The following is a 14,914-nucleotide window of genomic DNA, read 5'->3' as shown; positions in this document are numbered from 1 at the left end:
TGACACAATGAACCTTTAAAGATTTTGTTTACTCATTAAAAAAGCATATTCATAAATAAGCACCCTGGCTTTAGTGGTGATTGAACAGATGCACGCTCTGTGAAGGTACTCCTTGAATGATTCATGGGTAAACGGGATAGAGGCATGATGCCAATAGAGAACAGGTGCACACCATTGCAGTTTGATCACTTTGATCAGCATTGTGAGTCCACACAATGGAGGCTTCCTCTGTCCTACCTGTGAGAGGAGGCAGAGAGTAGCTGTAAATCCCAGATGTAATTTGCTCAAGAGCCCCACACAACCACTTTAATTTACTGCCATAAAGCAATCTGAGTGGAAGATTGGGTCACAGCGCTTGATCTAAAATGAGTTGGAGTCCTCCTGCTAGGAGCTGGAGGAGATGAAAAGCAGCTTGGAAACAGCGATTCACCTGCACTTTTTTTTGGAAAGTGGGGACTCTCCAATATGGGTTTCCATTATACCTCCCAAGTTTCTCACTGTAGGGAGGAGGCAGTAAAATGAAATGGGTTGTTAAAAAGTAGGCAATGATCCATGAGAGGAGCAATATGAGTCTGCAGAGATGGGGGAGTGCGTTGACTGAAAGCTGTTGTCGCTCTGACTGGATCCTGCTTTTGGCTCTCCCTCTCTGTTCATCATCTGCCTGCCTAACTGTCACTCTCTGGCCGTGCTTCAGGTTGCTGCGGCTGCGTAACCCGTGGGGTCGCTTCTCGTGGAATGGCAGCTGGTCGGATGAGTGGACAGACTGGCCGCAGCACCTGCGTCATGAGCTGATGGCTCACGGCAGCAGTGAGGGCGTCTTCTGGATGGAGTACAGCGACTTTATAAAGTAAGAATTCATTTTTACGTTGAGATTTTGTTTCCTTTTTGTGGCAATTGTGTACATCTAATCTGTTTGAATTCTTTTTTTTTTTAATTAAGATAATAGTGGTCTTATTTCACCAGGACAGATGCAAAACAATTACATCACAACATCTTTTATCCACACACTCCTCATTTGTAGACGGCTGTCATCTCATAAAGTAACTGAATATTTCAGACCATTTGCTCATTCACTCATTGAACTTTCTCCCCCCTAGTGGCCACCTGGAGGCATAGCTGCACCCTAAAGTCAAAACTGAACCGTAATATTTTGTCAGCATCTTCAATGATAAGTTATCAAAACTTGTGATTTGTTTTTCTGCGCTGCGCTTTTCAGAGGTGACCTCACAGTCAGTCGCCGTGCCCACATGATGAATGCACATATTTCTCTCCTGCTAATTAATTTGAGCCATGTTGGCTGGGGCTGGTACACTGCTTGTGTTCATTCCAGACACACGCCACTGTTAGAAATGTAAAATGCATGACTTCCTGTGAGGATTTATCCCAGGAAAGATCAACCCAGCACCAGCTGTTTAAAGCAGCAAATGCCAAAGCTTTTGTTATCTGAATGCAGGTGAAACTAAAAAGTTCAGACCTCTGCCAGGTGTGTCTAAGGGCATGTAGGTGGGGAACAGGAAGTGTGACCAGCGTGTAAGCCTGACTGTAATGGAATGAAAGGAAGGCAATATGCATGTTACATTATCAGTGTGTAAGTGTAGACAGACTGCATGGAGACATACAAAGGACACTGTCAAGTTATTTTAAATTGTGTGCAGATTCCTCACTTGGAAGAGACTGATCCATCTACCCAGAGTTTTTAACTGGATTCTACTCAGTGACCAAACAGCTTTTCATTTTCATTTTTCAGTTGATTTCACAGTTCAGTTAGCAGACAGTTTCATTAGTTCCTTCTCTTTACTAGTCTTTCAGTTATTAGCTGGTAGTAGGTAGATAGGTGTTGGTGGCTTTAGCAGAGATATTGGGTGAAAAACCTTTTGATAAGAAAAAAAAAAAATTATATATATATATATATATATATATATATATATATATATATATATATTGTGTGCTGCTGTGAATAATTATAAATACAAAACAAATTTGTAAATATTTAAAAAAAATCCAGATTACACCAATGCCTTTTAAATAGATTTTTTTCCCACATTAAATAAAGTTTGGATAAATGTATTATCTAACAACTTCACATCAGGTAATGTATGAATTTAATATATATTTTTTAATATATGTAAATTGTCTCACTTTAAGAGTATCTATTTAAATTTCTATTAAATTATGCAATTACTTTTAAACAACCTTCATCATGAATGCATAAAAATTAATCAGTCAGGCTATATCTAGTATGGAATTCATTTGCAGATGCTCCAGTTAAAAATGAGACCAAACTTCTTTATGGATGTCAGTTTTTAAGCCGCAACAAAGGCCAAAATGTTGTCAGCAACAAACAAGCTATGTATTGGCTTGTTTTTAGCCTTGCTGACTGTAGGAAATGTCTTTTTCTATGTGACTTTGTTGATCATTTGGAGCCCTTACTGGCTGTGTAAGAGGAGTGAGGAGTTAGCAGTCAATGAGGGCATAAACCAGAGCTGTCAATAAAACTGTTATATAAAAAAAATGTGCACAAAAATATTAGGCTGATAGGTCCAGTGGTTTGTGACGTTAGCTGCGGACAGACAGATACACACTCAACTGAGTGCTTGATCCTCCTCAGGCTTACACTTGGAGGGACCTGTAAAGGTGGGTGCATGTAATGTGCATGTGCTAAAGGTGGTGGATAGTTTAGTAAATGCCTGCTTTTTTGGATTTTTCCGGACCATCTGGTATTGACACCAAACTGACTGGCAGCATTTTTATTATTTTTAGTACATTGTGTTTGTGCATCATCTAACGGGTCCCACACCATGGTGTTATTATGGAGTTGTGTGGTTTTTTGTTGTTGTTGGGTTTTTTTTGCTTTGGTTGCCAGGGATTTGGCAGGCAGAGGCTTAGACTTGTTACGGCTCTCAGTGTGTTTTGTCGTATTAGATTAATCCTGTCATTCAATCACACAGCATCAAGGAGAGACTGTTTTTCCTGCTCTTCTTCTGTGTGTTTTTATGCATGACCGTTTCATTGGCTAGCAACCTTGGTGAGGTCAGCAAATAATGTTGCCTGTAACAGTTTGATTGAAAAGTAATCTAAAACACAATAGGGAGACATTGTCTTGGACTGTCCAAAAACATAATCCACTGAGCAATTATGTCCAAAAAAAAAATAATACACAATACATGAATGAAAACAGAACTGAATTACAGCCAAGAAAAATCTAACAAAGTTTGAGGAGCATAAACATTTCAGTAAGTGTTTATTTTTTAAAAAACAACCTGATTTTACACTCCTGAAAGGCTACCCTCAGACCAGACCACACTTACTAAGAAAAGGTTCTGCTTACTATCAGCAAAACATCTGATCAATGGACGTTGTCTCAAGGTCCACCAGGTTAGTAGGTTTGCTTAAAGATAAATGATGTGTGCATCGGACTCTTATTCATTCCCTCATGTCTAACAAAATAAGAGTTGCCATAAGTCTAGGGGGATCAATGTTGCTGTCCTCCTGAACAACTCCAACATAAAAAATGTGTGCGGCCTAGACCAGAATCCTATCCGTCTTCTGACTGTTTATTGTTTTTTTTCTGACAGGCAAATAATCTCTCAGCTTTGCACTGTATGGCAAACCTACAGCATGTGCCTGCCTCAAACTTTCCAGTGTGGAAAAAGTGGTCACCTGGTTGGACATCCGTATAACGACTCAAAAAGAAGCTGATGTTGACTGTTAATAACATTTCTGAAAGATTATTTCACAAACAGCAACCCAGCACTAAGAAACAAAAGGTTTCAACAGTAGACATATTTTTCTCCAGAGATCAAAACCTACAGTAAAACTTCAGCCTGCGTGCTTTTTCTTCCTCTTTCTCTTCTTCCCGATTGTCAAGAAGACAAAAGAAAGATGTAAGACAGTTGTCAGAGCGAGGTTAGGAAGTGATGAAACAGTGGAAAACAGACTGAAAGTGAGGAAGAGAATGTCTCTCGGGGGCTCCGTCTTTGAAGGAGGAGGTCTGATATGTTAGCGAGGTAAATGGTGTTTGCACGGCAGCACCCTCGGAGGTTATGCTAATGTTAAAGAGCTGCCTGTGATGCATGCAAACAGACTTAGCTCATGACAGGCAGAGAGCAGCTGGTCAAATAGTCGGTGTCTCAGAAGAATGGGGTCCTTATGCAGGATTTTTCTGATGAGGCTGTATATATATATATATATATACACTAAAGAAAGCTCTATCCTCTCATCCGTTTCCTCCTACAGGTACTTTGACTCAGTAGACATCTGTAAGATCCACTCAGACTGGCAGGAGGTGAGGCTGCAGGGCTGCTTCCCCAGCAAGGCTAGTGGGCCGGTCACCGTCACAGCGCTCACTGTGCTGGAGAGGACGGCGCTGGAGTTTGCTCTCTTCCAGGAGGGAAGCAGGTAAGTAGGACAGTCCCTCTCCTTGACTTGACTTATTTTTTATACCTCTGTGTCGGCAATAGCCGTGACCAGAGGCATGATGTTTTCAGGTTGTCCATTTGTCCGACCATTCTTGTGAACACGAGAACACCTTGAAGATATTTCTTCAAATGTGGAACAAATGGGCAGTTGGACTTAAGGATAAGCTGAAAAGTATTTGTTTGTCAGTGGTCAAAGGCAACGTGACCATGTCCGTCCCATTCTCGTGAATATGATATTTCAAGAACTCCTTGAGGGAATTTCTTCTAATGTGGCATAAATGTTCACTTGGACTCAAGGATGAACTGAGTAGATTTTGGTGGTCAAAGTTTACTGTGACCTTACAGTTCGATATGTGTGAAGCATCCATGGTTTAGAATATTTCGTTTTTTTGAAGCAACATCCATATCCTTTTTAAAGCATCGTCAGCTGTCATGGCTGCATTTAACTCTGGACAGACATGTAAACTGCACTCAGTTTGAGACTTAATTCAAAATGTAGCCATCAAAAACAAAACCAAGTCATGCCTTTTGTGACCAGTAGACAAGCTTAGCAAAGGTCTGGGAACAACTGAGTCACCACCATTATCTGGCAGATGTGCTCCCGAGAATGAACAGTTTTTACCAGTGGATTTATAAATCCCACACACTGGACCTTAAAATTAAATTTCATAAAATCATAGACCTTATAAGTCATTGAATAGTCTTAAATGAATGAATGAATTGAATTTGTGAGGTCTTAATTACCTTAAACGTATTATCTCATTTAATTGATACATCTTCAATTTCTTTTTATGGAAATGAGTCGAGCTCTTCTGCGTGAAGTCTGTATTTCTAATGTTACAAAAATTTAAAACTATCACTGAACCTAATGCTGTTTTTTTACTTTGTACCTGTAATCACTGTAATAACCATATCCCTTCATAAAACCTACGTCTGCACGGGACAGCAAACATAAACTACTTGCCTTCATACTTACCTGAGATGCTTGAATAAGAAAAAGATGATTTGTCCAAAAAATTTGACTTAAATTTGTTTAAAACTTATGAAAATGTCTTAAAAATAATTAAATGTAAGTTTCTGATACCAGTAGACAACCTGTTCTTGTTTCCTTCTGCTATTGTTTGCATTAAACCTTTCATCTCCTCCACAGGCGTTCAGACACAGCTGACAGCCACCTACTGGACCTGTGCATAATGGTGTTTCGTGCCTCCTTCGGGAACGGCAACAAGCTGACTCTTGGCCGCCTGTTGGCCCATAGCAAGCGGGCGGTGAAGAAGTTTGTTGGCTGTGATGTCATGCTGGAACCGGGGGAGTACGCTGTTGTTTGCTGCGCCTTCAACCACTGGCAGATGAATGTCAGCGGGGCGGGAGGGCCACCTACGCCAAGTAGGTGTACACATGCAAAATGCACAAGCAATGCTTTGGTTGCTTTATTTTTGCTTATTCCGTGTGTAACCCTGTTGTATCTCTGTCGTGCAGTCTCCAGTCCGACCAGCGGAGCAGCAAGGCGGCCCAGCCAAGACTTCCCTGGCTACATCCTCGCCATCTACAGCTCCAGACAGGTGATGGTGGAGCAGGTGGAGGCGACGGCCACCACGCTGGCCGACGCCATCATCCTCCTCACGGAAAACAAAGGCGAAAGACATGAGGTGAGACACATGTACACGCGCTCAGCTAAGAACAAGAGACTAAGCACACGTGTCTCTGTTGCTCCGTCTCTCTGTCTCACACCTACACACACACAGACACTGTTTGAGTATAATGCTTGTGAAGCCGGAGAACACTTGCAACTCTGTAAGCCACTTTGAGATAGCACTTTAGATTTCTGTAGCGTAGCCCCAAATTCTATTCTGCCTTTACACATGTGAGTATGTGTGCATTATCTCTCTTTCACACACACTCACACACACACACACACAAACACACACACACACACACGCGCACACACACACACACACACACACACACACACAGCCACTCACACCCAAGGAAGCAAATTATTCTGGCTCTCCTGAACAGCGCTTTCCTGAAAGTGCTGTCACATTGGCTGGTATTTTAGAGGATGACAGAGCTTTTTAAACACTTGAGATCATCTTTGTTAAATCATTCAGCTCTTCAGGAATTCACTGCTCACAGTAGGTGGGCCAAGCACCCGAGAGTGCATGACAGCCACTACACCAACAGTAGTGATTTAACAATAAGGTTAAAAAATAAAGATATTTTGAGAGGGGATATTAATATGTAATCCCAGCTGTCCTGAGGTGTGTAACAATAGATTTTTGTATTATGTGTTGCTCAAAGATATATTTTAGGTGCAGTGTGGGAATACTGGATGCTGTTACTGGGCCTTTGGACAGCAGCTAGAGTAGTTTGGCTGAACTTGTATTCTCTTTGTTACAATTACAGGCCCCAAAAGAGAGATCAGCAGCCACTGCCTGAGAGATGACAGTCATCTCGCGCTCAGGGAGAGTTGTTATCGTGAATGCGGTCTTTAAAGCATTTTAACAATATAGCGATGCACTTTTCCAATACAGCTACGTACGTAACAGAGAGCAGATTATTTCTTCAGCAATGTAAAACATGAGTTTGCACCAACATTTTAAAGTCATACCAGCTGAAATGTAGCTATCTCTCTGCTGATAAATACATATTTTGTTGTGTAGACTGGTGTAAGGTTGACATTTTTTCGTTCTTTAATATCTTTCAATTATTATCTAAAAGATAAGCTCTGTGGCAAACAAACTTTTAGGATAATTACACATTTTGTTCAACATAGGGCTGGCACAATATCAGATTTTCACTACACAATTATTATGGCCGAATGATACAATAACACATTTTTTTGTGGTATCTATAGAAAATAAAATACATTTAAAAAATCCAGCATCAATACCGGTGTATTTCAACACTCAGAGTTTAGCTCGATAATCTGCACACCACTTTTTTTGATTTCTGAGACTTAAATGCATTTGCCAGAATTAAAAAGTAGTAGTTGCATGACTGAAGTGTCAGCACCGCAATGAGGCTAAAACGGTGTTTTGTAGTCTAATTTAGCCACTTTTTTTAGAAGCTGCCTTTTTTAAGTTGTGTAAAAGCTTCATAATTCAGGATTGTGATATTTACTTCCCAAATTTCATGTTGTAGAACCTGGGTCTTCAACAGGGGGTCCTCAGAGTAATTGTAGGGGGGCTACCAAATTGTGATTGATAACTTAATTTAGGTTTAAATTTATTTATGTATTTATTATCAGTTTGTTCATTCATTCATTTCTTTATTTATTTATTTTCCAAAAATATATGAAATATGTCTTAAAATACACATTAACATGAATTCAACATATAACAAGGAACAAGAAATCAGCCTATTTGTAAAAGAAAAGAAAAAAATCAATTTAAGTCCACAACATCAATGACAGGCTAACTGTTGCAGTCATGTTAACTCCACTTTGAGATGAGGGAACCGGAGGTGCTAATCTGCTATCTCACTTTCGGGTTTTAAGACTCATTCCTGCATCACTTCATTAGGCAAAAAAACCCTCTTCTGCTCACATTTCTGTGTGTTTCTATGTTTCCTCTCAGGGCCGCGAGGGCATGACGTGCTACTACCTGACCCACGGCTGGGCGGGGCTTATCGTAGTGGTGGAGAACCGCCACCCAAAATACTACCTCCACGTCTCCTGTGACTGCACTGACAGCTTCAATGTGGTGTCCACACGCGGCAGCCTCAAGACCATCGACAGCGTACCACCTCTGCACAGGTACACATACACACCTCTCTCCCGTCCTCACGTACACACCGCTCTGCAGGTCTTTTTTTTTTTTATCAGGTTATATTTCACCTTGGAAGAGGCTGAATGGATTGCAAGTGAGGAGATTAAATGCTTTGGGAACATTTGGTACAGGTGCAGCAAACATCCACCCATTTAGACGATTATATCTGTACGCACATACACACTTATATAAACGGCAGTGATCCCAGAGGATTAGCGCTCCGTATTTCTTAATAATCTACCTTAGGCTGGTCTCAGCACAGTTATAACTGCCTCTGTTTTGTGTTGGTCCCCGTTGTTCTCTGCCCATTAAAGCCAAAGATTTAAAGGGCTGAAAATATTGTACGCTCATGCACACCTGAGAATTGCAGAACAGCGGAGCCGTTCACACATCATTAGGTTTATCTGAATTTAGCTTCTTTGGACATCTACTGTACGAATGTTTCAGTCGCACAGACACATTACAGTGAACATTAATGTAAATTTACGACCTTATCGCCTCGAAGTTATGTCCCACTTAATGGGAAACTGTAAAAAGTCACCATGCATAAGGGCAATGTCTTTTAATGCCATTTTCTCTCATCTAACAAGAACATTATGTCAGCTCACTTGATAAAAACACTGCTAAAATAGCACAGTCTTATTTTCTGATGTTCTTACTCACTTACTATTATACAACCAGTTCATATTCAGAAGTGCCTAGCAGCCAAGCAGTCATACTCAGGACTCTCACTGGGGTGTACTCAGATAATCTCAAGACTGTGGAAGTGTGAAAAACACAGTCTAAGGAAGCTAGTTTTTATTTCTATTGCGTTACTTCATTTGTTCTCAAAGTATCAGAAAAACAAGCGACTCGAGGGTGCTGACTAAGCAACTTGTCTTCCTACAATCACAGCTTTAACTTTGCTGACTGGCATATAAACAGTTCCAAGATCAGTGTCATACTTTTTGTTTTGTGAAAGGAGGGAAGTCTAACTTTTTGGCAGAGCAGGGGATTTATGTCTCGTCTTGAATTTGTGGTTAATTACAGTCGTACATTGTAAGATTTATCATTAAAGACATAAATTAAATGTTTACATCAAAAAGATCTAAGCTGAGGCATATTTGTGTTAAATAATTGAAATCCAGAGCGGGGTAATAAAATGATTAGTGTGCTCTAGTCTATCAGCAGCCACAGTCACCTCTTTATTCAAATTTTAGAGTGGCTGACCATACTTGACCATATTGTGATTTTGATACTATTTCAATGAATGCCACCCTGCTGGCTTTATTTTTACCATTTTGTTATGTTTTGTTAGGATCCGAAGAGAATAACAATAATGCTGGAAGGGTCTTGCGTGTCTATTAAATAAAATACAGGATGGATTTATGTATTCATTTATTTATAAGGGACAGTGCATAATGATCAGCATTTTGGTCATGTAAATGTGCCAAGGTTAGCAAATGAGCAAGTTTTAAACTTAAGTCCCATGGCAGGTTGTTACAGAGTAGAAGGGTTGCAACTAACTATTGTTTTCATTGCTTATTAATTTCTTGATTATTCAATAAATTGTTTAGTCTATAAAATGTCAGAAAATAGTGAAAAATGACAATTAGTGTTTCCCAGAACCCAAGATGATATCTTCATATGTCTTGTTTCATTCACAATACAAATATGGTCAGTCTACTGTCATAGAGGAGTAAGGAAAACAGAAACATTCCCATATAAGAATCTGCAAACACAGAATTATGACTTTTTGTTTCTTGAAAAATTACTTAAAGCGATTAATCGACTGACAAATTAATGGTGATTAATATAGAAGTTGACAACTAATTAATTTACCGTTGCAGCTCAACAAATTATGACCATTATCATGCTTCAGCAAGCACTAAAGTGAAACACAATGCAATACAATAAATAACATAAATACATTACAAAAGTAGCTGAAATGTAAAAACAATGTGTGTAAAAGCAGTGCCAGATGTGAGGTACTATGATGCCACATCGTTTAGCCCCACTCCTAACTCTAATAGCTTTCATGCAGTCCTTTACGTCACTTCACTGTGCACAATGCACAACAGAGAAATATCCTGTTTGTATTCAGCGTGGTCAATGTCTGCTTTATGTGCCTTAACTGAAACCAGAAAAGCCTTGAACTGGAGCCGCTCCATGTATTGTTTTTTTTCTTCCTAACACTCTCTGTCTCCCCCTGCAGGCAGGTGCTGGTGGTGCTCTCTCAGCTGGAAGGAAATGCCGGCTTCTCCATCACCCACCGCCTGGCTCACCGCAAGGCAGCCCAGGCCTCCCTGGGTGACTGGACCCCCACCAAGGCCACCCACAGCCCTCAGCTCACTCCAGACATCGATGGCCTGCACCGGCCCAGGCCACTATGACCACCGCCCACTGTCACACACACAGACTATTATCCAATGTACTGTCAGACCACTGGAAAACCAGGCAAGGGAGGGCGAGTGGTGTGTGCAGCCCTAAAACGTGGAGAAAGATGTGTTTTTGTGTGTCTTTATTGGATGAACCCACATCTGAATGTAAAGCATAAATGGTGAAGCATGTACGTGCTGTCCTCCTAATGCTCCATAAATGCTTTCATCCGGCCCACGCGCACTCTCTCCCTTGCCAAGTGGATGTGCCATTACAGGATGAAATGAGGGAAGCGGGTCACATGGAATGACCTGGGCTTACTCACGGAAACATTTTTTTTTTCACCCAGGCACCAACAGGATCTAGTTCAGACTACTTAAAAACTCTTTTTGGTACGAGCGCTGTACGCAGAACGGATGTCATCTCCTGAGTTTTGTATGCTTGGAAGACGACCCCGCTTTCCTCACAGAAGTCAGGGTGGAGTGCCGTAACTACTGAGCCATTTGCCGGGCCACAAACTATGAGCCAATCACCTGCAGCGATAAGACACTTAAACCACCGTGTCATCCACAAGGACAGCTAGCAAAGCAGAAACATAATGGGGAGTTAATCTCACCCAGCCCTCAGTACGGTACTTAATGAGCCAAACCCATATTCAGATTTTACCCACAGTCATACATGTTTTTTTATTTGAACGATACACATTGGTCTTACTTGTTTTATACCCGGCCCTTGTTGCTGTTGTTGTCCATATTTGTGTTTTTGAGGTCATGAAAAAAAGCCATCATTCATACAGTACTGTCTGTCTACGCTCCCCATCGTCACCGCAGTGCTGTCTAGCGCTCGCTCTAGCTCAGGACCAAACCCGTGATTTGTAGAGTAAAGCTGGAGTCAAGCAAAACCTCAAGCTCATGTTGTGGCAGGTGTAGTGTTCCCAGTTGTGGCATAGAGAGCTTTTACACTGACACATAATAGAATTCCCTCCCTTGCGTTTCAGTAAACTAACATGCAATTTTGTCTTTTTCCCTACAGACAAGCAACCACCCTTTTTTTGCTTCCTCTTACTTTAATTCATTTTCGCTCAGTTTAGGGTCTAAACGCTGGAGGCGAGTCGTTACATGACCAGCTTTGTAGTTTACCCCTCGGGCACGCTGGCTTTTCTCATCCACTTCAGACATCAGTTTATATCCGCACACATAAATTCACACTTGGGGGAACAACTCCCCTCACTAGATGTGTTATAAAGTGAAATTAATGCTGCTCCTTGCACTCTTGGATTGTGACACCCTAAATTTTGTGTCTGATCTTTTTTGTTGGTACTGAAGGTCAGCGAGTATTTTCCTGTTTCTCACACTTCAACAGTTTGCCAGTATTTTTGATTTAGTGTACTTAGGGAGTACCAGAGCTAGTTGCTGTTTGAACAGTCAGTTTGCCATAGGGGAGCTCCTCCGCCGAGCCGCCGAGTTTACTTTGGGAGGTCAGGGACCATTATTGTTTGCTTGGGTGCAGCGCGAGCATCTGGGCCACCCTCCCACAAGGATACACCGACCGCACATTAGCGACAGCACAGAGTCCTCGTGTAATAACAAATTACCATTTTGTCAAACTGCGTGCACACATAACAAGAGAGAGAAGGGACCCCTGAGACATGTTGTGACACAGAAAAGAGTTTTAGTTCCCTCGCAGTTTTTGGCTGCGTCGTTTCAAAGGACGGGCTGCCTACAGCTGTTTTTACCCAGGTCTTCTTTCAGGGGCCCCGCCCGCCTGTTTGTTCCAATTTCTCCAGTGTCAAAGCCATTACTCCAGCTTCACTAAGGATCCTTCAGTCCTCACCATGGCAACATAGATGTTTTAACAGAGAGAAGTGAAAGACTAACGCGGTACTATAGTAACAGGGTGGATAGGGGGACTTTTTTTATTTTTCAAGTCAAAGTTGATGTCTTACTGTTGTTGAAATGGGGAAAGACTTGAAAGTCGATTAGCAAAATCGCTGAAGCCGATTTATTTCTCATGTTAAGATAATTTTGGGTCTAAACGTTGAAGTTCCCACATGAGATGAGTCAGTTTAGGATTTAAAGGTCCAGTGCAGAAATTGAATATAATATAATAAGTAAAGCTGGGTGATATGGCTTAAAAATAATCTTGTGATATGTTTAGGCTATATCACCATATAAGATGCATAACAGGATATTTTTAAATCTCTAAACTACTGTAAACTACTAAAATACCCAAATACTAAATGAACTACAGTTACAACGAAGTTAGATAAAGTAGCTGCTGTTATAATAAAGTTGAATAAAATACTTTAATAATAAAGATGAATTAAATATTGTTATAATTAAATAAATCAAAGTGAAAACACTGGTGCTTTTATTTTGAAGCACCCAGCTCATCTCGAGCTGTAAGCGTTGATGTTCTTGCTGTGAACTTGTAACTTTCGGTCAAGCAACAGAAAGTTAAACTGTTACCATGGCGCCATTACTCAGGAGAATGTGGTTTAGATAGGCGGAGGAGTGTGTGTGACGCATCATGTCATCATGCCAAAGCGAGTCTCCCGTCAGTGGCTTTAAAAAATGACGTGACAGTGTATGCTCAGTGTTTGCGACACAGTCATTTTATACATCACATGTGGAACAGGCTGCAATACACGTGTATATTCGATATAAAGTATTTCTTTCTTGTCTTATCACTTGAAAATAAGAATCGTGTTTTTGTTTACTTAGAGTGAGCCGTGTATATCTTTGGCTGCCGTGGTTAGCAGTCCCTTCGCAATGAGCAGCATCGGAAAACACAGATTTTTGCTTTTGTTTTTCTGTAAAGCAATTCTTTTTCATTCAGTGTTTTTCCTGATTTAAATCACCATTTGTTTTAGAGAGGAGGAAACCTCTTTGGATAATCCAACTCATGGTAAAAACCTTCTGAATGTCTGGATCTGAAATTATCAGAGAAAGAAAGTGAACACACATCAGCGGGTGCTAGGCTGGCGGCTCGTCTCCAATGAGGCACATCAGAGAAACACCGATTTGTAACATGAAACTACTTTTTTCAGTGTTTTTTTTTATCGGTTTAAATCGTTCGTTTTGAAGAAGAAGAGACCTCTGCAGATAATTCAGCTCCTGGTCATGAAACCCTGAAAGAATTCTAACCAGGAGAAATTTCAGCTGGTTGCAATCTGCACTCCTCATTGCGAGATGCAACTAAATCTTCCACACTGCTCCTTTAAGCTCAGCAACCTTGAGTTAAAAAAATGCTGCATCATCTCTTGAGCATCGTCCCTTTTTTGGTAGCATTGATGGTAAAAGGCAGCACTGTGTCCCATATGCTCGCAGTCTTACTCTGCACAACCACGTCTGGTAGGCTGTACTTCACGACGTCTTCAGGACAGCTTCTAAGAAAAACTACTACAGCAGTGTCATGTTTCTGTGATGGAACCTGACGCTGAAGTAGCTGTAAATATGTTTTCCAAAGAAACATAACGTGTAATGACCACTTTCAGACATTTGTCTGCCCTGTGTGAGCGTGTGCGTGGTCACAGCCAAGCAGCTGTGAACTTTTTAATTTATTTGTATAAGTGATTTGCAGGCCTGTTGTCAAAATATTGTTGCTGAATACTGGACTTATGAATGAAAGATAAAGGAATGTGATGATTTTATGGCTTTAGTTTGAGCTTGAGGAGAAATGAACCTGCACTGAAACACCTGCAATGACAAGGCACCTCAAAATTCAGTGTCACCGCTGGATCATTTTTCTCACATTTACATGAGATTTTTTGTTTTTTGTTTTATACTTGTTTTTTGTGTCATAATTGTCATTTTTTGGCTCTTACTGGTGTCCTATGAACCTACTCCTCTTCTGTGAAGTTGTGGTGGTGAACTGTTTTGTGCGTCAGGGGCGCCCCCTGCAGCCGGAGAAAAGCTGGTCACTCACAGACCAGAAACTCAACGCCTTTTTCTCTTCCTCTCCTTTGTCTGGTTCCCTCCTTGTAAATTGTACAGACTGCAAACTTAAGCCACACAAAAGATATAAAATTAAAAAAAAAAAATCAACTGACCCTTTTAAACTTGTAAAAAAAAAAGTATGATAGTAGAAACAAAAAAATGAAACCTAATGCTGAAAATAATGGAACTCTGATGAATGTGATATATATTTTATTGATCTTTTCTGGGAGGGGAATATGAGTATATGTGTACAAACTTATGTATGTTTTAATTTTCAATCTCAGGTTCCGATGGACCAAATAAATTTTTTTAAATTAAATCAACATTTGTCTATATTACGGACATAATGGGGTTTTTTCAGCACACAAATTTTAATACTATAGTAGTTAGCAGAGATGGAACCAAGGCATTATTTTATATATCACAAGTC

General features: G+C 40.6%; 1 protein-coding gene across 3 annotated transcripts in view; it reads left to right on the top strand.

Moving 5' to 3' along the window:
* Positions 1-14,803, top strand: part of capn15 (calpain 15) — a 54,657-nt gene extending 39,854 nt beyond the window's left edge. For all 3 annotated transcript variants that reach the window (XM_042507273.2, XM_088069638.1, XM_088069637.1), the window contains exons 7-12: positions 695-847; positions 4,237-4,398; positions 5,569-5,804; positions 5,898-6,067; positions 7,997-8,175; positions 10,383-14,803. In XM_042507273.2, the coding sequence (XP_042363207.1) occupies positions 695-847; positions 4,237-4,398; positions 5,569-5,804; positions 5,898-6,067; positions 7,997-8,175; positions 10,383-10,560 (1,078 nt within the window). In that variant the 3' untranslated portion in view covers positions 10,561-14,803. The remainder of the gene's footprint in view (positions 1-694; positions 848-4,236; positions 4,399-5,568; positions 5,805-5,897; positions 6,068-7,996; positions 8,176-10,382) is intronic.
* Positions 14,804-14,914: the final 111 nt, after the last annotated feature.

This window comes from Plectropomus leopardus, chromosome 19 (assembly GCF_026936395.1).
Source record: "Plectropomus leopardus strain MGB_pleo_1.0 chromosome 19, ASM2693639v1, whole genome shotgun sequence".
In the NCBI taxonomy this organism is placed as follows: Eukaryota; Metazoa; Chordata; class Actinopteri; order Perciformes; family Serranidae; genus Plectropomus; species Plectropomus leopardus.
Note: the sequence above shows the minus strand (reverse complement) of the source record. Positions and strands in the feature narration are given on the sequence as shown.